Source organism: Aphelocoma coerulescens, chromosome 7 (assembly GCF_041296385.1).
Source record: "Aphelocoma coerulescens isolate FSJ_1873_10779 chromosome 7, UR_Acoe_1.0, whole genome shotgun sequence".
In the NCBI taxonomy this organism is placed as follows: Eukaryota; Metazoa; Chordata; class Aves; order Passeriformes; family Corvidae; genus Aphelocoma; species Aphelocoma coerulescens.
Genome location: NC_091021.1, coordinates 20,923,614 through 20,949,443, shown reverse-complemented (window position 1 = coordinate 20,949,443; position 25,830 = coordinate 20,923,614). Strand labels below are relative to the sequence as shown.

Sequence of the window (25,830 nt, the reverse complement as noted above, 5' to 3'; positions counted from 1 at the left end):
AGAAGAAAATTCTAGAAGTACTTTTAAAGGGATCTTTTAGCTATTGTAAATTTCTTCTCAGGAAACAGCAATTAAAAATACATTCATAATTTAAAGATTTGTATTGTATTGATTGAGAAATTAACACTGCATTTATTTGCATAGTGCTTCTTTCACGGAAGCAATGCATTTTCTGGTTTAGTAGTTACACAAATCAAACTCTGCTTAAGATGGACTTTACTTAATGTAGTAGGAGCCAATTTTTAAATTTTTAATTTAGTTTTGCAGAACACAGCAATATATTGATTTTACAGTATCCTACGCTACATGAGTCAGGGTTGACAGTCAACTTTCCAAAAATGTTCTGATACTTATATCTGGAGGCCAATAAATATCCAAAAAGTTGTTAAAACTTCTTTTTTTCAGTTATTACAGGCATATTTCCTTCCAAATCATGAACACAAAAACCCAACAGACTTACCAGATTTCCAACTGAAAGCACGCTATTGAATTCATCCGTCATCGGATAATGTTCCATAGCCATAAAGAGTGTATTTAAAACAATGCAAATTGTAATAGCCAGGTCAACAAACGGGTCCATTACCACTAAGTTGACAATATGTTTAACTTTTAACCAATGCGGACTGCAGTCCCAGATCAAGAAAATATTTGCAAATTTATACCAACATGGTGGGCATTTCTGTCTTGATTCTTCAAGTTCTGTGGGGAGAAGAAATTTTATACATATAACTATGTGATTTCTCTAACCTTCCTCATTCCAATATGAATTGTACCAATCCAGTTTTCAGTCTGTAGTGGTGCTGATTAAGCTCCTTTAAGCCTCTATTCTACAGGGCTTTTAAGAAAGGTCTTTAAAAATTGCTATCAAATATATTTACTATGTTCAAATCTTATCTGTCAAGCACAACTTCTTTGTATTCCAATCACTATGCCAATCAGCATCAATTTATACATCAGTTTGTATTATGTATTTAATTTTTCCTTGATTACACTTCAACTTGTTTCTCCCACCTACTGTTCTAGTATGTAAATATTTTTATTCTGAAATTTGTGGCATTTAAGTAAAAATTTTCATTCCTAATTCAAGAGAAAAACACCTAGAATTGCTTTAAAGAGTAACTGAATAAATATATCTGCAAAAATGCGTATATATTTTAACAATAGTTGCATACTTTTGAAAAACATTCGGTGTTTTTTGTGACACACTTTTTTGAGTCCAGTAAAACATTTTTAATTACTATGCATAAGCATCCACTCAGTTATGACCATGCAAATGAGTTAGATGGTGACAGAACAACGAGATAGAAATGCTTCCTTATGTAATACCTTTAATGCTTAGTTATGTAATAACCTTAATAAATAAAGAGCTTTGAATTTACTGATAAATATGTGTCAGTTTGTGGGATGTTATCTGTTACTTAAGCTATTTTAAATCTGTTTTCAAGTTTCAACTCAAGTTTTTCAGAAATCCATGGGAAAAACAGGATTAAATATTAAACTATGCATAGCACACACACCTTCCACGGTGTTTGTGAGGATGCTAGCAATACTCATGGCTCTTTCCCTTAAAGCTGGATCTTCCAGGAAGTCCATAGAAACGTGAAAAGAACCTGATATTCTCTTCCTCATTTCTGTTTCTGTCGTGGTGCCCTATACAGAGAACAATAGTAGGTGAGACCATGTTGAAGAAACAATGAGATAAGCAAATACTACATAAGCCTGTTAGTAGTGTCTTAGCTTGGACACGTGCCCCGTGCACTTCATATTTTATCATGTCGGACTTTTATTACTTTTTAGTACCTTTTAAATAATTTTAGAAAGGCATTAGGTCATAGGTACCTACAGTTCAAGATTGAGAGAGAGTTTCTTTACTTAAATTTTGCATTTTTTTCCTTCAAGATATGAAAAGTAATTTAAAAAAATGGAAAAGGATTGAGTTCAAAATATTGCACAAAATTTTGCAAACTGCAATTTGTTTCCGTGGTCCTGCTGACAGAATATTCTGGGGTTTGTAACATAATAGCCTTTTCCCCTAATCAAACTGTAGCAAGTAAGAAAAGTCTGACTTCCTCATGCTTCCTCATGCTAGTATTTTTTAGCAATCTGAGTAGACAAATTTTGACTAAGCAAGAGAATTTTTGGAGACATTTTCTCTTACCTTGTATATGGTAAGAGAATGGCAGCAATTTGTGCTGCACATATGTTCACACAGACATTTTCATTTTTGGAAGTATGTATTGAACTGTGATCTTTCAATGAACTATTTGTTGTCTATACGACAATACTTCACAAGAAATGTATGGAAAATATATAGGGATGGGAAATAAATGGTAATAAGGAATTGATAACTTCCTTACATTTTTAACCAGGCTGATAAGGAAGAATGATATCAAAATTAACTAATAATGCTAATTTTGATAGTGGTAATACAGCATCATATTGACTGCAGTTATATAACATTTTTGTATAATATTTTCCATTGTATGTCAACTACGATAGCTAGATGGACCTTTAGATCAGCTAAAGGAAAGTATGACACAGTAATACAGTAAAGCATAGCATTTTTATGAATGTGTATGATATTTTTTTATTACTTGGAAACTGTGAGTTGCGTTTGTTAGTTATGAGAATCTTTGTAAGTAAATGCTTAGGTTGCCAACCTATCTCAGCTGGTTTATTTACTAAAGATTTTACAAGATGCAGGAGCATTCACAGCTTGACCAACCAGGAAGCATTGCCAAGGGTTCCATTCTGTAGAAAACACTGGCTGGTGCAGTAAAAAAAGGCCACCATGCCTAAGCTATTTAAAACTTTCTTACATTGTCATCAGTAGCTGGTTTATCTATTATCACCTCTGGCAGAAGCTGTCCAACAGGCGATGTAGGAACAGATGGTCCACCAACCAGGGAAACCACCCCATTGCAATCCACGGTGCTGTGCATCTTCCCATTCACTGGAAACACTGCCAGCATCCTGGATGACCTACTGGCCTGGCTAATGTTACTGTTGCGCCGTTCACCGTGTCTGCGTGGCACAAAGAGAGAATCTCTTCTGCTGTCATTGTCTTCAAAAGTGCTGTGCTCATCATCAGCAAAGTCATTTTCTGATCCTACATCCTTTGCTCGACCTCTGAAGCTGAAAAGACTTGTTCTGCTGTTGCGCCTTGGGGAAAACAGGGAGCCACGAATGCTCAGCAAAGACTGCAGGCAAACAAAATATGTGGTTATTAGCTGAAATCCTCAGACTTAGCACTGTTATTAGATTAGCATAGGTTTTCTTTTTTTCTTAAATGAGAGTAACCATATTACCCAGAAGCTACATGCTGCTGGGAAATTTTTGCATGTATTTCATCAGATATATATTTTGCAGATAGAAGTATTGCTGTTCATGGATTCTTAAGACAAAACCAGTCCTGAACACTCCTTTCTCAGCTAAAGCTACCAAATAGATTAGTTGCATAATTCCTACCAAGAAAGGAAGTCTGTACATGCACTTTGTTTCATGTATGAAGCATCTTGCCCATAGTGAACAAACGTTGGTTCAAACATCTTTTAAACAGGAAGAAAATGTGAGGCTATTATAACAGAAAAATACTGTAGCATTTTAACAGGTCTAGGTAATATATAATCATGTTAAAAGGAACAAAACCCCACATAACCAATCAGAAAATATTTTAACATGATTTAAAAATAATTCTATTAGAAGAACAGAGATATGAGGTTACGTTTAAATCTAGGGGTTCTTTTACAAGGCAGTCTGGCAGCTAGAGCACTTCCTCTCAAGCACTAGCAACGCTAATTAAGGTTAATGAAAGTATCAGTATTTCCTTTGTTTATGCAGTAGCATCACATTACTGTACTTTAAGAAGAGTAAAGTAGTTTTGAAACAGCCTATGATGCTTTAAATATATGCTTTTACTAAAAATAATTATAGGCAATACCTGATGTGGAGAGGAATACTTCTTTTCATATGTCAGTCTATTGCCTTCGATAGACAATCGGAAACCTTTCCTTCTGATGCTGTCTTCTGATTCAGACTTGTGAAATTCATCTTCATCTTTTTCCTCTCCTCCAGACTGTTCTTTCTGTTTCCTTTTCTTCCTTCTATTTCTCCTTTCTTTTGCACTCTTTGAGCTCAATTTTGATGCATCTGAGGAACTTTCTGAGAGCCCTCCTGCTTCTCCTGCAGCACTGGGCTCCCTGGACTCTGCAGATGCTGTTACTGCTGCTGCTGTCACCGCTGCTGCCTACCATGGTGGAGAAGGAATTTATGTCACTGAGCAAAACACAACATAATGTTTTCCTTTCTTTAATTTACTTATACATAATTTCTACTCCAAAAGTCTCAGATCTTATATCCTACTTTCTATAGGATATCCTCTCCCTAGGTTTTTTTTCTAATTATTTTTAATCAGTTGACTCAAGATATGTGCTGGTCATGGACTTCTCTCATCCTTCATGAGTAAATTTTAAATGCAGAAGTCTAACAGATTGTATTAATGACACTAGACTAGAAAAACATAGTGAATAACCTATACCTAGTTTTGAATATTCCTTCTTGATGGCTGAATCATTCACAATTTCATGTCTTCAGTGCAGAATAGAAAACCTCTGAGCTAGCTCTGTCATTGAAAGACCAACAGGGTGCTTTATATTTCCAAATTCAGAAACTATAGGGTGAATACCTCTATTAAACTCACTTCCTTACACTCCTGCATTACTACATCATAAACTATACCTGTGCTGCTTCTTGTTGCTTCTTCAGTTGTTCCAGCATCTGTTGAAATTCTGCCTCTTTTTGCTCTGCTTCTTCCAGGGTTGCTTGATTCTGCTCTTCGTAGGCCATGGCGACCACAGCCAGGATCAGGTTGATCAGGTAGAAAGAGCCCAGAAAAATCACCAGAACAAAAAATATCATGTATGTCTTCCCAGCAGCACGAAGAGTCTGGAAATAATAATTCATTTAGAAGCAAGAATAGGTTAACAGAAGCTCTGTTTTTCATACTGTTAAAATTAAGATAAGGAAATTGACTCTAGTTCTCTTGCATCACTGATACAAACATATTTAGTCTATTTTCATTTAAAAAATTCTCACCAGCTGATAGAGGTTTTCCCAGAAGTCCTGAGTCATTAGCCGAAACAGTGACAAGAAAGCCCAGCTGAAGGTGTCAAAACTTGTGTACCCATAATTGGGGTTTCTACCAGCTTTCACACAAGTATATCCTTCTGGACACTGCCTACAAAGACAAACTGGACATTACCTATTTAATAATTTTAATATTGTCAACTGGATATTGGTGTATTCATATGTGCAGCCAGAACTGCAAAATAACAAGTTTTTCCAGGTTTTCCCATCCCATATTGCTGTTCCTGTTATCAATGAGGCAGGGGCTATGGTAATACTAAATTACTCACTCACCATGCAAAGACTGTTTATCCGACCAATTTACTGAGCTCTGATCAGGAACACAGATCCTAAGCCCAGTGTAAAAGCCTTTCCTATGTGAAAGGAAGTGGTCACTCAAAATATAGCCCTGCTCCAACTGCACATCTACAGAACATGGATCTAATTTCTACACAGTGCAATAGTATGATAAAATTCGGTCTTACCCAGCATCAGAACTATTTCCACAAAGCAGAGCATCATTTTGCCCTTCCAGAAAATAAAAATGACCTGTTTAGAAAAGAATTTTAAAACATTATAGAATTCCAAATATAGCCATTATCTTAAATCTCTATTAAATAAATATTTTGACTCTAAAAATTTTAAGGTGAATTCTGATCCAATTTTAAACAAGCAGTATTATTTTCTCAGCAGGACAACTTTAGAGTAAATGACATTATTAATTTCATTAAGCACTATCACTCACAGCACTTACTGTTAAAATGCCAAAATGTACTAAATATTCTGTCAAATGCTTCTGGATGTAGATTCTCCCTTCTGTCTGATCACTGAACTAAATCATGCTCCATGAAATAGTATTGTACAGTTGTTTATTAAAATAATTACAATCGATCTGAAAAAAATATTCTCATAATTTATTTAAAACTTTCTGATCGGTATTGCCAGGGGTTCCAGTTTGTTGCTTACAAGCACTTGTTATCTGATACGTAAACTCTGCAAAAACCCACCCAGCTGCTGATGGCTCTGATGGTAATGGGTGTGCACACACTGCAGTTGTACCCACTGACTGTATGAAGGCCCTGGCATACACCTAAATTTAACTCAGACATAATTACTGCAGCAGTCACAACTTCTGTAAGAAAGATTTTAAGAGTACATGACAGAATTATTGAAGACCTTTGGAAAATAAATTGGGTAAGTTCCATCAAATCGCCGTGTAACCAACCATCCCATAGTCTGTACAGTAATGCCATAGTTAAAGGACATTTTAAATGGTTTAAATAACAAAGACATTGACCTATCTCTTCTTACAAGAACAAAGAGATTAAAAAAACTTTGTGCTTATTAAGATTCATTTTGACTGTATCCTTGAGAAGTATTTTTCTTTTTCCCCTCAGAGCAGATGCCTGCAGTCTTGATTGCTGAAGTCTTGATTTTTGGAAGAATTATCACAGGAGGAGCTTCTCCTGTAGTAACAATCTCCCATTTGGTCACAGGCATAAGGATGTTTTTTATACAGGGTGATACCATGTGTCCCATCTCTGATGGAATCCAAAAGCATTGTCTCAGGCTGTCTGTAAGGACAGGGCAGGGACATGGTGGTGCTCCCCCGAGCACTTCCTTAGCTCCAATACTTAAGAAGCATAGCAGCTTCAGAATTAAGGTGGCACCTTGTTTGCTTCCTGAGAAGATTTAAACCCCACGTTGGATTTCTTTTCCATTGAACTGTCCTGTTAGATTCCCTTAAAATCTCATTTGAAAATGAGTGCAAGTGAGTTTAAACTTGACTTTGCCCGTGCTGCCCAAGCCAGGCTGCTGAGTCTGAGGAGGTGTCACAAGCTGCTGGCTCAGCAAGAAGGGACACAGTACCTGGTCAGCTCCATCCTGTGAGCAAAATTCACCACTGGGAAAAATGAGACCTTGTTCTGACACTGTGTGAAGGACTCATTTTCACTGTCTAATGACGTATCTGCATCTCAGAGGGAACAATCTCCTGTGCTGTGTGAAGTGCACAGCCCTGTGTGTGGCTGCTGTCACTCTGGGCTGGTGTGCATTGCAGAGCTGCTATGTGCTGAAACACAGCTGTAAACAGAAAGCTGACAGGATGCTGGCCACTGCTGACCCTTAGGAAGAAAATCTTATTCTGCATTCAGTCAGCTAATCATGATTAAAACATGTTGGAACATAACAGCTGGTTGGGAAGAAAGCAAACCCGCTTTGATATAGCTTACATGGAGCAGTCAGTCCTAATCAGCACTGCACCAGCTGAGCTGAACTGCTACAACAGGTCTGCATTCAGGTTCTGTGCCTCAGACAAGATGTGCCCTGCAAGGGTGCTGTACTTGCCAGCTACACGGAAACAAGAGCCACACAGGCTTTCTCTGAGTGCACTGATACACTTGGGCAAGTGCTCAAAATATTATCGTGATAGAAGAATTTTTATAACACACAAGCTGAGCAGTATAAGCATGTGCCCCTATCTAAATGCAAAACTATGAATTGTGTTTTACCAAAGTAATGTGAAAAATCCCTTTCTACACCAATGAGGTATGTTTGGCTCCTCTTTAATTGATTGGGAAGTGGGAAAATCTCCCTGGTAGGTAAGTGCTTTACTTCAAGCAAGATTAAAGCTGTTTGAGTAAGCATAGGGTATAACATGAGAAGCACAGAGAATAATTTTTATTTCACAAAATAAATTGTGAGATGCTTTTTCTCAGAAAAAATTGCTTGTGGAAAGCTTGTTAAGATAAACCTCATCTTATCTGGAACTAAGTTTATCAGAATTCTTATCTTGGAAAAAGAAAAAGGGGGAAAAAAAAAAGTGCTTGACTCATTAATGCCAGGAAAGCTTGCATGAAGACCCTCTCAATGGTGCCTCCAAAAATGAGCTCAGTGGTAAAATTAGGGCTTACATGCCTTTTTCTGCATAGTATACACAAGTAATGGCGTAATAACTTCCATAATTCCTAAAAAAGACACTGCCATTGCACTGCTCTGAGCTGGAGGTAGAGCACTTCTTATTGCCCTGTGAAGCAGCTGGTTTTTGTATCTTGTCTGCCTGCCCATATGCAAAAAGAGAGTAGGAAGCTGTGAGAAGATAATTTTTCTCTTAGAAATTGCTGGTAAGCAAGGACAACGTTATTAAGTTCATAATAAGACTTGTAATTTCATTATAAATTTCATAATACATATGAAATCCTGTAAATATACCAAGGGTTCATGTAGCCACTCAGTAAAGTACTTCCTGGAACTAACTCAATTGATCTTTGTTTTCAGGGTGCTTCAGGTCTTCTTTAAGTCAACTGAAATCAGAACTTGAGTTTATAAATTCTTTGTTTAAAAGCCAGGAAATTAAGTTTGGCCTTGAAGTCTAAGTTTTCATTAGGAGGCTGCTTAGACTTTGTTATACCCCATAGCATGGGATCTCCATGAATTCACGTGTTCAAGTAAATTGAGCTTCACAAAAAGATTGGTTTAAGAAATTCAGATGGAAATCCATCATAGTCATTGATTAGTTGTGTGATCACAGTCAGAAGCTGTCTCACTTCTATTCAGAATTTGTCTGGCTTTGACTTGCAGCTATTGAACCTGTTATATCTCTGCCTGCTAGATCAAAGATATGTCTAGGATGAAAATTCTGCTCCCCATGGTTTTTTTTTTTTCACTGTGATCAAATCACCCCTTAAACCTTCTCTTTGATATGCTAAGTAGGCTGAGCTCCTGGTCTATCTTGGTATAAAGCATGTTTTCCAACCCTTTAATCATTCTGCTCTTTTTTGAACTTCCTCCATTTTTTTCAACTTTCTATCTAAATTGAACTTTATATAGTATTCCAGTAGCAGCTGCAGTAGTGCTAAATACAGGGGTAATTCTTTCTTCCTGGTCAATAATTTATTTATGTGAACAGGATATTATTTAGCTTTTTGGCTGCAGAGTTTTAGCCTTAATTAGTCAGTCCTGGCTGTCCCAGAGTGCCCTAAGTGCCTCAGCATCCCTATTGTTAAGGGCTTTCCAATTGCAATTTATATCCTGCCTTTCAGTTTCCCTGCAGCCTTACATGTAAGCTGCTGGGGCAGTGTTTTCCAGAGCCTCTGCGGCACTATTTTTCCTTTGTCCTCATGCTGTTCTTCGTGCTGCTTTTATTCTCATGACATTACACTTGCAAACACACTATTGCCACAGCAGGTGCTCACAGGAAGCAATTGTCTCTGGTGTGAGATTCACCCCTCTTTCTCCCCATTTTTCCTACTCTTTGCTTGTAGCTTTTGGTTTATATTAAGTGACCTAATAATGTGCATGTACAAGCTTAAAAACCAACAGCTGAGCAGCACCCACTCTGATCAAAGGGCACTCCAACTAGTGCTAATAGCACTGTAAGAAGGAGCAAGCTGTAGGGAATTTGAGGAGATGCTAACGAAAATCACAAAGTTGCTATGGGAAAAGTGTCACTGCTGCACTGGAAAGGATACCCAAGTGAGGAGACTCACCTGGAGACCCCTCGACTCCTCTTTGCAGCTGGTCACTGTGATCTCTTTTCTCTTTCCTTTTCTATCTCTCTCTCCTTATTAGTTCTTAATTTACTCCAAAAGTAACTTTCACTGTTAGAGATGATGCATGGCATCACCTACAGTCTCTATGCAAACCTGTCTCAACATGAACTGTGAGCATTCATTTGTAGGATAGGGAGCATAGGTTTGTTCGCTCACATTTAACTGTACTGGAATGCATTTCTTTATCTACTCTCAGTTTGCCAGACTGCTCTGCATCAGCAAAACTGGTTGAAAATTCATACTTTGGGAAATTATCAAAGTGGAAAGAGGCACTAAAACAATGTCTGAAGAAATTTGTTTGAGGTTGCTGCTATTCAACGTTTTAACTAATCTAGATGATGAAAGAACACTTATCAAATTTGGAAATGACACCAATAAGGATGGTGGTGAGTTTGAGGAAAAAATTCAATTTCCAAAGGTTCCAGACAGCTGGAGAAATAGTTGGAAAAAAATAGGGTGTTGTTCAGGCTGGAACAATAAACTGATTCAGGAGCAGGTAGACAAAAGGCAAAACATTACTACCATTGCAAACAGCAAGCTATATAGAATATATGAAACAGAAGTATAAGTCACTATGCTACTACTTCTTTCCTACTTAGTACTCCCTATGTGGAGTAGAAATGCCTGTATGTGGGTGCTGCACTTTAAGAAGCATGCTTATGAAAAAGAAAGGATCCGGATGAGAGATCAACATCTAGAAAATACATTGTAGGAGAAAATGGTTAATGACCCGTGTTGTTTAGCATACAAGAAGATTGAAAGAGGAGAGAACAGGGCATGAAAACATAAGAATAGTCTCTTAAAACTTCAGAAACTGTGATTAATGACAGGGAATAATTTGCTTTTGATGCCTGTGTTGCAGTTTATAAGAACAATAAGCATTAATTTTAGCAGAAAATATCTGTTAGACCTCAACCCACCTCAATAAAAGTAATAGTAGTAATAATAATAATAATAATAATAATAATAATAATAATAAGGCACAAGAATGAATGGATGGTGAAAATACTGAGGACTTCATCACTGGACTTCTCATTGCATATCAGAAGTCTCTGATATCTGCCCAAAAAGACATAGAATGCTGCTGCTCATCTTGCTTTGGATAACAGAATGAAAAATATTTAAGACTATTAAGTAATTTTAGGAGTCCTTTCTGTCTCAGGGGAGATGTGAATTTGGCAGATAGAGCTGAGAAAAAGAACTGTATCAAGTAGCAAGACCATGCCCCTTGTTCCCTCTTCCATGCAGGCCTTTAGAGCAGACATATGAGAGAGAAAACACTTCTGTCGTAACTAAATGTATCATCCCTTCCTCTCCTTCCTTCTAAGAACTGGGTCAGCCACAAAACACTTCAGTGGGAATTCTGCAGACAATACTTACTTTCATCTTCAATGTACCCCTTCCAGTCAAACGGAGTCACTGTTGAATTAACCAATGTACCATTTTCACCTATGGTGCTGTTTAGCTGAGAAGTAATATTTGTTTCCAAAGTAAAATTTTCTGGAGGCCACTGTAGGCATTTATTCCTCAAGTTGCCCATGAACAGCTGCAGCCCTATCAGTGCAAATACACTCAGACAAAACACAGTCAGGATCATCACATCTGAGAGCTTCTTCACAGACTGAATCAGGGCTCCCACAATAGTCTTCAGGCCTGCAAATGGAAAAGAATTTTTATTCTGCTGTTGGAAACTTTTTCAAAGCACAAATATGGCAGTGTCTCCCAGTAAAGTTACAGATTTCATGCAGAAGCCCAAATACATGATTGTAATGTCTGTGAAACAACACTTTTGTGAAGAGATTTTTCACTTGTGAAAATGAATAAATAGCTGAAATTAATGTCCATTTGAAACAGTGAGTGGAATGAGTTGCATATATTTCAAAACACTTGTTTTAATGATAAAACAAGCAACTATTTTTTACTCATGCTGTACATTAATCTCACATAAACGTCTTCTTTCTTTTCATTTGTCAATACATCTTGCTCCAAACCTTTACTACTATCAGTTTTATAACATACTAGGTTTAGAAGACAGAAAACCTGTTCAACAACAAATAGGATTCAAATTTAATGCTATAAAACTGGAAATGGTTTGGAAAATTGTAGCTTTTTAAGATAATAAATCCCCCATGCAACACCCATGCTATTCTTTATTATCTTATTCCTTCATCTTCTTGGTAAGTCAACATTTCAAACAGTTTCATTTTTCAGACACCAATATTCGCAACAAACACCACATAACATCATGTAGGTAGGATACACATGGGTAAGAAAACTTCAGGGCTACTTATATTCATTGAATGTGGAGAAGAAAGCTTGACGTCATACGATGCAAACCACACACGCTGTGTACTGCAATGTCTCATGCAAGAATCTGTTAAACTCAAAGGCTGATTTCAAAAGGAAAGTGCTCATTTTTAAAAGCAAGGAATCAGAGATTTCAGTGAATTCTGATACCTTCTGATTCCTGCTTTTTTTGTGGAAAGAAATAAGATTTATATTTAAAAAATATGAATTCCATTTGAGTGAATTAAAGTCAGCCTCAGTGTTTAACCTGGCTCTCACCTGGAATGACTGATATTGTTTTCAAAGCTCGGAGAACTCTGAATGTTCTCAACGCTGAGACATTGCCCAGGTCCACAAACTCTGTCACATATCTGTAATAGGGGAGTTCACACACAAACACAATGACAGGATAAAAAGGAACAGTTGGGAGGTACGAGGGGCCTAACACCTTACACCAGTTACTTCTTACCTGGAATTACAGAAATAGTTTTCAAAGCTCTCAATACTCTGAAAGTTCGAAGAGCTGAAAGATTGCCTAGGTTTACAAATTCTGTTACATACCTGTAGGATTAAATCACAGTTATTCAGAATTTAGGCAAAGTTTATGCTACTTACTTGGGTCTTTCATCAAGACCACTTTGGCGTTTTTAGCAAAAACTTAAATATCAACAGTCAGAGGTTTACCTTTCACTGCAGTTTGCCTTGCATTAATATACTTTCAGAGCCTTCAGCTAAATTAAATATCTCTGAAGTGAATCACACTGATTTTACTTTGAAAGCCTAAAATTTATCTAGACTAGATTGGTAAGTTCGGAGAATGAAGTCAAAGGGAAGCTCCTTTTCTGCTCAGAAAAAAAAAAGCAGGACATGAAATTAGCCTCTCTAATACTAGCTGTACTAATGGCTTCTGCAGTATTTATGTTTACATCAAAATATGCATTTTTGAATGTGAAAATTATTTTAGACAAAAGTAAGTCCATAAAAGAATTTCCATTTAACAAAATTGATATGTATTGATACTAATTTCATGCCCTTTTTGCCCTTTTCCTTCCAAGAAATAGCAAAGAACAGGAACTTACGCGAAGGTAATGACAGTGAAATCAAGCCAGTTCCATGGATCTCGAAGAAAAGTAAAATCTTCTAAGCAAAAGCCCCTTGCAATGATTTTTATTAGTGACTCAAACGTGTAAATGCCAGTGAATGTATACCTGAAAAATATGGGAAAATTTAATCAAAAGAAGTAGCAACATTTGACATTGGTATTCTGAAAGAAATTCGAGGATCAAATGAAAGGGGATTTTTTTCACAACTGGAGAAGAAGTACAGTAAATAAGCAATTTTTTCTAAAATGCATGAATCAGACATACTTGTGTATTTACATGCATTAATTGTGACATACTGTTGAAGTTCAGCTGTCCTGGTCTTGCATATAAATAAAAATAAATAAATCCATCAAATACATAGCATATTAAAATTTATTGGTGACATTCATTTTAAAAGTATGCCATACTAGGTCCCTTACTCTTAAGCAAGAAAGATGTGAGCATTAAGTTACTGGACACTGTCTGAATCACTAACATGTAAAACACCTGGTATTGGCTTTAAAGAGGGAAGGGTGAAAGAATGCACTGAATCCTCATTCTCACTTTAGTAATACTTTTACTGTGCTGTTCTTAACTGATGTGCATACAGGTGCCCATGGTTCTGCTACTAATGCAGTGGTGTAAGGAAGGGTAAAAACATTGGGGAGGTGCTAAACCATGGAGAAAACTAATGGAATCTCAGTACAATACTATCTGTATACTAGACTGAGGTTCAAATAATTGTTCAACATTTCTACACAGTTTAGAGAGGAAATAGTCATAGTGCCTCATGATAGCTCCTGCTAGCACATCTTGAACTGCAGTTACTGGCATGCTAACTCCTAGAGGTAGAACAGACAAAGACATAATGAAATAGCATGCAACTTACTCTACATTCTTTGTCCAGTCTGGAGGGTTACTCATGGTCATAAATACGCAGTTGGTCAAAATAGTGCACATGATAAGCATGCTGAATAACGTAGGTAAGGTTAAGGAAAACACAGTAGTTATTCACACAACATCACACCAGTCATTACTTAAGTACAGCAAAATACTGCCACTTCCACAAAACTTTTAGACATTGGTAAACATTGACATACACTTTGCCTAACCTCATATTTTTCACTTTAGTACCTTAGACTTTAATACTGGTCTTGATTTGTTGACACTCTGATGTTGGTTTGTTGGTGTCTTCATGTTCTGTTTTCAGCTGGTACTGAAAGGAGATGGCCCTCACACCCTGGGAGGTAATATGTGTTGAGCAACAGCCAAAACCAAAATAACTTGCAAGAGTATATATACATACCTAGAACGACTGAATAAGTGTTAGTTCACTTCTACAGTCTTGGTACTAAACCCAAGAGCTAGCATATGCAAGGTAAAAACAGGTTTTGCTATTTACCCGGAGTCAGAGCTGAGCTGAGTCAGTGCCACTCCAGCACCCAGCACAGCTGGTCTGTCAAAAACCCAGAATAAAACACAGAATACTGTTTTTAATTGCTGAGGTGAGTGTATTCCATGTTTCCCTAACACTAGCTTAGCAGATACATGCTTCAATCAGTGAAACAGAAATCCACAGAGAGCTCAGAAATTAATGTGAATAGTTTTCCAGTATTATTTTGGGGCTCTCTCAAAACACACATTAGCAGCAAAAGCATCTTATTTGTTTCTACCAATGTTATAATTTGAAAATGCTTCAATAAGTGTGGTCAATCGCTTGAAAAGCACAGAAAACTGGTGAAGATTATAATGAAAATGAATTTTTATTTGAAGTTCCAGCAAGGAACATTTAGGTACTCTGGGACTATGAAACCCAGACTAACAGCTCAGATGGGCTGGTTCAAGGGAGGTGGGACAATCCACTGGGGTTTCATGACACTCAATGCGATGTTCTTTTTCCACCAGATCACTGCCTCTTCAGACAGTGCAGTTCTTCCCTTTCTGTGGCAATAAACTCGATTCAAACATTTGGAAATACTGAAGTAACCAAACTAGACGAAAACCCGATTCAGAATGGCCACATGATGGCAGCAAAAAATAAGCTGTGCTACACGTTTATACCGAATGGTTAACTTATTTTTCCTCTAGTCATCTCTCTAAATTATGTGTCCCTTAAAAGTACTTGCATCACCATAACTGACAAAGAAAATAGTTTAAACTAGAGAAAGCTATTTACAGCTAAGCTTGTACCTGATAGCCCAGAACTGAATTTTTTTTTTTTAATCAAGTACATAGCATTTGGTTGTTTTGGGTATATTTTTATACCATCAACAAAACCAAAATGAAACAAAAACCAAACCAAACCAATCAACCACCACCACAAAACCCAAACCAAAAATGCAACCCTTCACTCTAGGTGAAGGAGAAATAAGAGAAGTAGCACCAAGGTCTAAACTTCTCAGAAAATTGGTGCCATCATTAAGATTGTTGCTTACAGCAGCTGAAAAATTCAAACTTATGCTTACCTTTTCAATAAACACTGAAATCACAGGGAAGGATTTAGCTGCCTGACTCCCATAGACAGGTGCGTGACCTTTGCCTAAATGCAAACATGCTCTGTAGAGCAAAAATCATTCAGTGCCTTAGAATAAATTATTAGAATGCCTTAGGGTGTTTGCCACCACAGTCCACAGACAGTCTAAAGAGCCTGTTTTAATTTAATGGGGAAATTCCTTTAAGTATAGAGAATCCATTTTGGAATCCAACCTGGAAATGCCTGGCTGCAGTTTCAGTCGTCTGAAAGACGTTCTCAGAGTTAGAGAAATGCAATGTGCCCTTAGGAGAGCTGAGGTTTCACCCCTGTGCAGTGTGTTGTGCACTTCTAGCTCAATGTCATGGTACCATTCATAACAAGAGCCACAGGTAGGTCCTTGCACGTTGCTCACTCTGTACAAAACTTACCCCATCTGGGAGTTGTGGGGCCAAAGTGCTGTTGACTCTGATAGGGAGCAGATGCTCAGTAAGGGCTAACATACTTAGAAATATAAACTCTGACCATTTCTCTTACGGGAATCTCAAACATAACTGACACATTCAATGTCTGTGTATCTCTTTTGTCCTCTCCCACATTTTGCGTGATTGATTTACAACTCAGTGTTCCCTTAATTCACTATTTTACATTCTATAATTTAGCTATACACATAGGCAAAAAATTCTGATCTCTGATGACTTTTTCATGGAAATGTACTGCTTTTTTCATGCTCTTCCCATATAGGCAAGCAGAGGCACCACACAGCCTCAAGCTAATCAATTACAGGAGCAGCTGAAGTCTCTTATCGCCTGTGTGGACTGGTGGAAGATGAAACAATTGGAAAAAACCCAAACATTGCCAACTGGTTTCACAGATACCTTCTGGCAGTCAGGCCACACTGAGGAACACTGCAATGTCAGCTTCCAGAGCCTGGCACAGGGGTACTTACACATTTTCTCTAGAACACCTCCCCAGTTCTTTCTAACATTCCTTAACACTGCAGCTCCAGCCACGGCCACCTCCCTGGTTTTGACTGTTCAACACTACTTATTCTCACCTCTTCATTCTTTCTTATTAATTGCCAAAGCCTGACCATCTCCCATCACTCTTGTGTTGCCCCTCAGTTCCATGTTCTACCTTAAGTTGAGTCAGGCAGGCAAAAGGGGAAAAAGAAAAAAAAACAAAGCAGACTATTAGGAGATGAGTCAGCAGAGAGAAATTCATGCTGTCACCAGTTTCTGTATCCAGTATTACAGTAGGTACTGGCAGTGAGAATAATTGCAGGAAAACTCTGTGAGTACTGGAAAGAGACACCCTCTGTTTCTCTGCAGGGCAGCAACATCTGCTCACGTCTGGGCACATGTGATCAGAGAGCCCTATACAGAGGTTCAGAGAATTTGGAGGACAGACAGATGAAGGTTTTCCAACCAATGTGCCAGTTTCATTGTGCTCAACACTTGTCTTTCACACTGAAAGGCACATTTTTGTTACAAAGGCCAAAATGCCAAATACCTGCCACAAAATGTGGAGGAAGTAGAGTTTATTGATAAAAGTCAGAGGATTATTAAAAATAATAATTTTACCCCTAACCTTTTTTATATAGGTAGGTAACCTTGTATAAGCAGCTGAAATTTGAACTGCAAAAGGAAACATATTTTATGATTCTTAGTTAAAACACTTTAATATTTGCAGTGTTTGTACTATAATGAAAAATATTAAAAATTTAAAAAAAGAAAATTACAGACCCTGCACATCTATTCTTATGTTTTAGATAAAAAAAATCTTATGTCTATATCTAAAAATAGTTACACAGCTGTAACAGCTATAGTTAGCTGATTGTAAAAAGAAATCAGTCCATATACGGAAAGAAAACCTCTTCCTGTAATAGAGTTAAATTACACAATCGGTTAATAGATAGAAGGAAAAAAACTGAAATGACATACTGTCTATTAGAATTTCTTTTGTTCACAATGTCATCAAGACCAGCTGGATACTCTTTGAACACAATTAGGAGAAACCTAAAACCAAGACCAAACTCAATAACCAGTATGCCAGTGGAAAGCATTACCCACAACTCAGCCGGGTGCAGTGTGGGAAGGTATTGTAAACCAGGGTCGTGTGAATGGATGAGCATTCATTGGAGGCTGCGATCTGACAGTATTTGGCTGTGTTTTTTCACCATCACCACCACTGTGTCTGTAGGTCTCTGTCAGGTCCCTGAGCTACTGTCCCCAAATGCTCCCTGACTCCTCTCCAGACACCTTTTTCCCCTTCTCCCACTGCTTTAACTTCCCAGGAGCTCAGAGTGAAAGGTATTCTGAGCCAGCAACCATCAGCCTTGTTTCTTACTTCTTCCAAAGACCTAGAAAATTCTGCCAGCACTCTCTAATAATAAGGCTTCTGCCTTTGATTACTTGTTCAATGTTAAAAGTCTTACTGTCACACTGAAATTTTAATTTGGTAACTACATTTCCCAGTCCTGAGGTTTTGCAAAACAAAAACCAACTGCACCAAAACCTCACCCACTGGAAATTCTCATCAACCTGTTATGACCATCAGGCAGCAATCCCCCATGTCAGTCTAAAACTTTACCTTGTGCACATCCCATCAGTTATGGTCTCCCAATCTGTCCACCATCTGCATGTGCAGATGCTTTACAAACCGCCTGCAGGAATGCTGCCTATGCTTTCTGGCAATGTAGTAAATTTGGCAGAGGCTTATGGTGCAAATGGGCGGGTTTGGGAATGTGAGAATCAGCATGCACGAGCCAGGCTTCCAGGCACACTGCTGCAGCAGACTGGAAAGCTGATCTTGAGGATGGCCCCAGAAGAACCTTGAACCTTTATTTATTATGAAATAATTACATTTGCTTAATTTCAGTGTGTAATGTTTTGAACAACCACTAAAAAAGGATATGAATGTACCAAAATTTTAATAGCTATTTTTCTAAGAGGGTTGAAGGGAGTTAAAATGTACAGGGCAGAGGTGGCACTGAATCGGAAGATTGCCTTCCCTTTATTCAATACTATAAAGGTCTGGAAAAGAGAAAGAAAAGACATGTTATCAGTGTTTATTCATATAGATTCTCAAAAACTGTTACAAGCAAGCAATCACCAAAATTGTAACTTTTTGAACTGTTGATACACAAAAAGCATGACTTATTTTTCAAATAAAAATTATTTCCAGTACTTACGTGATGAATCTGACATATGAAAATTTAATTAATTCAATTCATTAATGTTTTTGTTTTACTTCCTCATTAAACAAGCTCAATAAAGTATTATTCCTTTTAATAGGTTCCTTGTAAATAAAGATGCACAAATTATTAACTGAAATTCTAATTTTATTCATGTTTTCCCACAGAAAACTCCCCCAGTTTGAAATAGCACAAGCAGGGTAACCTCACCTGTGGACTTTAATGACATATTAGTCTTACTAACTAGAAATACTTCTGCAAGCTGATTTATCCACTCTCCACTTGTTTATAATTTTTGGGTTTTTTTGCTAAGGAGTGAGGGAAATAACAGTAACATACACAGCCATATTTAGGTAGGTCTCTGAGGACTGAACATCTGAATATACCTTACTGGAGGAATGCAAGCGACAATCCCAAATGATCTTCCTGCACAATTGTGCTTTCCGATGTGAAACTTTCCCAGAAAATACAGACTTTTAAAATTTAAGTTTAAATATCTATGGAGATAATCAAATTTAGAGAAACTTACATGCATGCAAGCCTTACATCAGAGAATTGTAGAAGACTCTGTAGGTTAACTGTCTCAAATAAATCCATGAGCTAAACATAAACAGTATGAGAGCAAACCCTGCAAACACTGCTTTGCTTCCACTGCAGGCCATCATGTCTGCACCTGCTCTAACACTACAGCACACAAAATGTGGGCTGTCAGGTTTCTTTGATTCACTAAGGTGCTGTTCAACTGCAAGATCAATCAGAAAAGAATGAAAAACAGTGCAGAAGGAAGGAAGGTTCAGTAACTCAGAAGAAATCTGCATCCAGTGGAAGGGATGATTCAAGGATTACAACCTAAATTCAAATGAAATTAAAGGGAAATGTCTTAAATTGCTTTTAAAATTTTTTCTTTTTTCCATTGTCAGACTTGTATATTTTGTAAATAAGCTATGAGAAAGACTCCTTGATTTTTGTTAAGTTGATGATGAAATGAGCTGTAAACTAGAATTGCAGTGGAAGTGTGGGTATGTTGGGTATGTTGGTTTCATCTGGTGTCTGTGACATCAAGTATTGGTTCAAGACTGTAAGCAGTGAACCACATGACTGCTTCCAGGAAGCCTGGTAGACAGGGAAAATATGCCAACGAGGTTCAAGAAGGACAATGCTTCAGTCTGCTGAGATTTGGAAAGTTTAGTATGCATGGACCATGAAGTATAGATACGAATGTCCAGAACCACACAGGAAGTGGAGAGGGATGCAGAGATGGGGGTTTACTGAAGGCAGAGCAGAAGCAAGGATTAAATCATGAGTGAAACCTGCTCCAGTCCCAGTTCCAGCAGCTTCTTCCCTGAGCTGTCCCTCCATCACAGCTCTACACAGCACACCTTCTCATACAAACCAAACCACTTAGGAGTAAGGGACACTACCAGGCAGACTTTACACTATCTTGAGTACAAACTCAGGATGTGTAGGAATGTATAAGATATGTATATGACTTCCCACTTCTGCATAGAAATGGAGAAACATGAAGCTGAGGACACCCTGAGCTAATGTTTCCAAATTTCCCACTTCCAGTTGGGGCTTACAGGTAACAACCTGCAGACGACCTGACCTTACATTAAGCTTTCATTTCAGCTACTGAAGCAACCAACCAGATGAATGACTTCTTGGCACAATGTTTTAAAGCCTCACACCCCAAGGGGGAAGGTGAATTTCCTCTCCCAGGTCTGTCCCCAGCCCCCAGGACTCACATCTCAGATGCCTCCAACTCATGCTCTTTTTTGTAGTTATGAGGTAGTCGACAAAATGCATTAAAAATCACACTTCCTACTAACTCTGTATCTAAGACTGCAGCACCTTCATTTAGTCAACCTACATTTTTAAAAAAATCTTTGAACACAAGCATATTAAACATACATCTATTTTCTAACATGCCTTATGGAAAATAACAGCATGCTGGCACAGCTCCAGTTTCAGTTGGAAGCTGCTGCTATTTTAGCTGTTCTACTTTCTGCTGCCCTGCATAAGCAGAACCAACAAGACATAAATTCCCTACCTCAGTTTTAATTTTTCTCTCAAAGCATCTTTGTGACTCGAGCTTTCAGTGACTTTGTTGGTCCTCTAACTTCTAGCCTTAAACATGAATTAAAATTGTACCTTATCTCTGAAGAAGAATTTTCATTAAAAAGTACAGATAAGAGCTGATATGCAAGCCCTGCGTAAGCTCCCTGCTATATCTCACTCCATTCTCAACCCAGATGCAAGCCAATGTGTAGGTAGTGTGGATGAACATGAAGTGTTGTACCCAAAACTGTCAGGACAAAGTAGACATACACTGAGAAAAGCTAGATAAATTCTAAACAAATTGTAAGATTAATGCTGATACATGAAGGATTATGTATAAATTTCAGGCATCATGTTTTATTCATTTTTATAAAGGCACAAAACCGACTCACACTCAAAGTATTTGAGTGTGAATATAAATTCAAAGAATTCCCTGAAGACAAGTCCCTGATTTGCTACTTTTCATCTGTAACCTAAAACCCAGTTCGTTATCTTCTGCCATATTTGAAATAAATCCAAAAACCAAATTCTTAGCAGGGCAAAGGAGGAGGAGTGTTTTGAGAAGACGTAGCTAAGAGAGAAGAGACAACACTGAACAAAGATATGGTCTCTTGGGATAAAGAGTTCCCAAACCTTGTATCTCCTCTCCTTCCTCCTAGTTAGCTGTAAATGTAGTTTCCAGAAGGCTGGATTTAGTACACTGACTGCTACCACATTGCATTTCCACCTTCTGAAAAACAGGAGGTGATATAACATTGAGCTGGGTCCTCAGCTTCTCTGGAAAAGCTCCAGCAGCAGCTAGAACAGGAACGTCATGGCATATGCGGAGTTGCCATTTCTTGGTTTTGTGCTTATCTTTTGAAACAGTGTTTTCTAGCAAGTCCTTCACTTTTTGCTTTGCTAGAACTTTTCACTTAAAAATTATTGCACTTAAAACTATGAAAATATCCAAAATCACTAGTGCATTCACCTTTGCTGATGTAATAATGTGAAGCAACTTTACAGAATCTTTTTGGGTTTTTTGCTGCTCAAGACATGTCTGGGAAACCCAGGAGTTAGTGATTTGATCAGATTAGGGACTGATATCACCAAATGCCAGGAGAAAAGGAGGCCTCTTTACTGACAGATGTCATTCAGATCCTTCTGGCAAGAGGCAGGACATGGAGTGGCAACAAACAATGTTGTATCTCTATCAAAGCAGTAGGAAAGTGAAGGTTTACCCACTTAGTTTCACCTGCTCTCTCCCTTCTCTTTAATGCAGCAGCCTAGGTTCAAGGGAAAAGAGCCAGCCCTTAAAGTATGAAACCAAGTGGACCAGATTGTGATTCATGCCCACAGGTCAGGATCTTAGGGGATTCCAGCTGATCTTTTCTCTATAGACAATGATGTGAACATCGTTGATCCTTTGTGATGGCAGCTTGAGCATGAATAGGCAGTCACTATTATACTGGGAGCACACAGATTTGCACTTACACAGAAGCAGAACACAAAACATGAGTGAAGTTCCAGTTCACTTTTACTCAATTTTGGATTAAAGAAAACCAAAAACAACCTAAAAAAAGAGCGTTGCAACTCTTTAGGATGCTAAATTTCACAGTTCTAAAGACTAGCATTATTGATCACCACAGTCAGCAGCATTTCAGCATAAAGAAATCATAAGTATATGAGAACGGTATTCTATTCTTTTCAATAAAATAATTGCATTTCAAGGGTATAGTTGCTGGCGTTCGGGCTGATACAGTGTAAATCAAAAATACTATCAAGTGTGTAAACCTGCTCTAATGGACTGTCCTATTGTCAAACAGCAGTTGTCATTATTTTCCTTTTCTTTTCAAGTACAGATTAGTATTGAGTACAAATATGTCCTCTTTTGTGTTAGGTGTTGCATAGAAGCACACTTTCAAAACCATAAAACTATTGTACCTATTTGGTTTTGCTTCTTTTAAAAGATTTTTCATTTTAACGTATCATCTCAGCGCTACCTCAGGCACAAATTAGGGCTCTTCAAACCAGCTTAACATATGTATTTATTCCTTTCTTATTCTCTATTAAACTGTATCAAATTATGGCATGCACTAATGTTTTGCTTGGAAAAAGCAGTCCCAAGGATGGAATACGAAAACACTCTAGATGACATTTAAACATTCACCACATGAAACATACACTGAGCTTGATCAATCTTGCTACAAAAAATAATAGGAAAAAAAAACCAAAACCAACAGGAGAGATGCAATACTTGCATATAAGGCAAATGATGGATGATTTCATTCATGACTCAAACTTGCAAAAAAAAACCCAATTCCTAAAACTCCTATACAGCTATTCCCTATTTGAAAGTTTAGAAGCCAAACTTTCTCATCATTTCTGCCAGTAAATCAGCTGTAGTTTATGCAGAGATCTTAATAGAGGTTTGAAGAAAGAGTGGCATCTGGTATTTCCCTACACTTGTCCTAAACCCTTCTTGCAAATAAGTATTTTCCTTCATTCTGGTGTTTTTCATTAGACCCATGACATTTTAGATAGATGTTTCACCAGGGAGAAACATAAAATCTCAAATGATTGTGCAGCACTTGTCAGACTATTACATTGGAGAGGGTGTGCTTATGGACCTCTTGGCTTTACAAGGTGGAATTCAGAGAGAGGTAAAGCTGAAATGTTAAACATTTCAGAGATACGTACATTCAGCATTAAGATTCCTATGTGTCTTCTTAGAGATGTTCCCTTCTGCTTCAAGCTTTTCTCAAACTATTTCTCCTTCTGAGAATTTCATCAACTGCTTCCAATATTTTCAAAATACAAGTGAAACAAGACATAACTATTTCCAGAGTTCACATGCAGCTAGATAATAAAATCAAGAAATTAGATATTTTGAAGTAAAACTGCAGGTGAAAAATTGAAATAGGTATTGATTTTCTGTTAGGAACATCTATTTTCCTCTTACTGATGGAAGAAAAAACAGAGAGAATCATAGCATTTGAGAAATTTTTTGCCTTGTCTTGGACTGACAGAGCTGTTTCTATTTCTGTCCTGTAGAAGATTAAAGCACGTACATAGAGAGGATATGTGGACTTCAGCAGAAAGAAGAGAATCCCAGAGGGTGTGTGTTTGGACCATACATATCTGGTGTGCAAATAAAAAGATTCTTCCTTTCAAGCAGTACAGAAACTTGACTGAATATTTTCAGCTGGTTTCTCTCCATTACTTGCAACTCTACCACCAGACCTGGGTGATGTAGTAAGTTTTTAGCTCCATTTGTGAAGGGACTGAAAGGGTCTTCCATTCCTAAGGGCTCAAGAGGCATATATCATGTATCTGTTTTCACTGCCAGACACATAAGACAGATTGATTTGGCTAGAAAGGTGCAGGATGAGTTGTGGGCAGGTAGGGATAAAATTGTATGGAATACTGTATCATGAACAGACACAATCAGTACAGAAATCTACAAGGCCTGCTTTTATAGAAACACATCTTTTATCTTTGTAAAAGTAGAACTGTGATTTAAAGATAAATCTTCATATGCTATGAATGGCAGATAAAGGCTCTTTCAGAGGCACCAGATAATAGAGATAAAAATATTGTTCTTTCACACAGTATTTTCTCTCTTGTCAAAATAGGACTCATAAATCACATGAAATTTCGCAAGCTGAGACACTTAGAACACAGTAGTTTGTGAAAATCAAAATAGCTCCTGTCTTAATATTGACAGTTTTTACAATCACAGAACCCAGTAATTAAAGTATCACCCAATCTAGCTATCTCTATAAAGCATGAACTTTTCCTGCTGCTTAAGGGCTATGCAAAAGGATCATTCTGAAAGGATTTCAGGCCTCTCCAAGGCCAGTTCTACTAAAAACTTTAAAATCAGTTTTACTTTTTTTTTTAATTTCCTGCTTATCTGTTTGTTTCCCTATTGATTCCATAAATTTCCTAAGCACTTGCTATCAAAGCAGATTTCTGTGAACAAAAGGTTCTATGCATCGGTTCATGCTGTCAGTTTTAAATCTGAATAACCTTAGAGAATTTTGGTGTACTCAGTATGAATGTGTGCTCACTTTTTAAAAGTTCACAAAATATCTATGTATTATGTATCCACATCTTTGTATTACATATTTCTTATAATCAAAGACCACATAAAATGCTTCAGCTTTGATATGTGTGCCTTTGATATAAAGTCAGTTGTATCAAAGAAATAAATTTTGAGGTAAATTAAAAGGGTGAAAAGTTGGTAACCATTAAGGCAGATGGATTCTGGCTGCAAATTAACATACTGAAGTAACAAACTATATGATCCACTCCAAGAAAATGAAATGAGCATGATAACGCACTCCAAACACTGGCATATGAACAGGATTGGTATTAGACTCACTTTTTTATTGATGTAATATGGGTCCATGTCTTCCAAGGGCTCAGACACCATTCCTGGAGGTATGTCGCCATATATAAAGGGGAGTGTCTTTCCTGCCTCCAAATCACTGTTTGGTTTTGGCCCATTTTCGTCATCGTCTTTACGATCTTGTTTAGGATTCTTAGCTTTTTCTGCAGCAATGCGCTGTTCAATAGCTGCAAGAGACTCTCTAGTGAAGTATTGGAAGCTGTCTGGTCCTGGTGGTACAAGCACTGACTGCTCCATCTTTTCATCCTGCACATTTTAATTACCATTTATTCTTCTGCATAGGAAAATACTAAAAGAAAGCAGAAAATAGAAGTCAAATAAGCTGAAATCACCAAGTAAGAAAGATGTAGCAGTTGTTTTTAAATGTTATTGTTTATGGTATGTTGAATTGTTAAAATACACAATTTGAAAGTTATGAAAAGACAAAGTAAGCAGTTTAGCTGGTAATTTGGTATTTGTAAAAAGCAGTTGTATTTTTACACTAGTTATTGAAACTGTAAAATTTTCTCAACTTCAGGACTACGATAGTCTTTTACTCCAAAGAAGAAAAAGTATGATGTTTAAGAATAATTAAATACATTCTTTCCTCATAACTCTACTTCTATTACAATCACACTCCTCTGGAATCAATCAGGATTACATTGGTAACTATAAATAGAACAGTTCAAGAG

General features: G+C 37.4%; 1 protein-coding gene across 15 annotated transcripts in view; it reads right to left on the bottom strand.

The window, feature by feature from the left end:
* The window catches only part of LOC138113370 (sodium channel protein type 1 subunit alpha), a 63,313-nt gene extending 37,917 nt beyond the window's left edge, over positions 1-25,396 (bottom strand). For 3 of the 15 annotated variants that reach the window (XM_069021530.1, XM_069021535.1, XM_069021540.1), the window contains exons 1-13: positions 25,133-25,396; positions 18,429-18,547; positions 13,932-14,021; positions 13,040-13,168; positions 12,430-12,521; positions 11,055-11,327; positions 5,610-5,673; positions 5,095-5,236; positions 4,738-4,944; positions 3,941-4,246; positions 2,853-3,200; positions 1,518-1,650; positions 461-699 (exon numbers count right to left, since the gene is read on the bottom strand). In XM_069021530.1, the coding sequence (XP_068877631.1) occupies positions 461-699; positions 1,518-1,650; positions 2,853-3,200; positions 3,941-4,246; positions 4,738-4,944; positions 5,095-5,236; positions 5,610-5,673; positions 11,055-11,327; positions 12,430-12,521; positions 13,040-13,168; positions 13,932-14,021; positions 18,429-18,547; positions 25,133-25,396 (2,406 nt within the window). Of the gene's footprint in view, positions 1-460; positions 700-1,517; positions 1,651-2,819; positions 3,201-3,940; positions 4,247-4,735; positions 4,945-5,094; positions 5,237-5,609; positions 5,674-11,054; positions 11,328-12,239; positions 12,332-12,429; positions 12,522-13,039; positions 13,169-13,931; positions 14,022-18,428; positions 18,548-25,132 lie in introns of all 15 variants that reach the window. The other 12 variants (XM_069021533.1, XM_069021539.1, XM_069021542.1 and 9 more) reach the window with 10 other exon arrangements.
* Between the last annotated feature and the right edge of the window lie 434 nt (positions 25,397-25,830).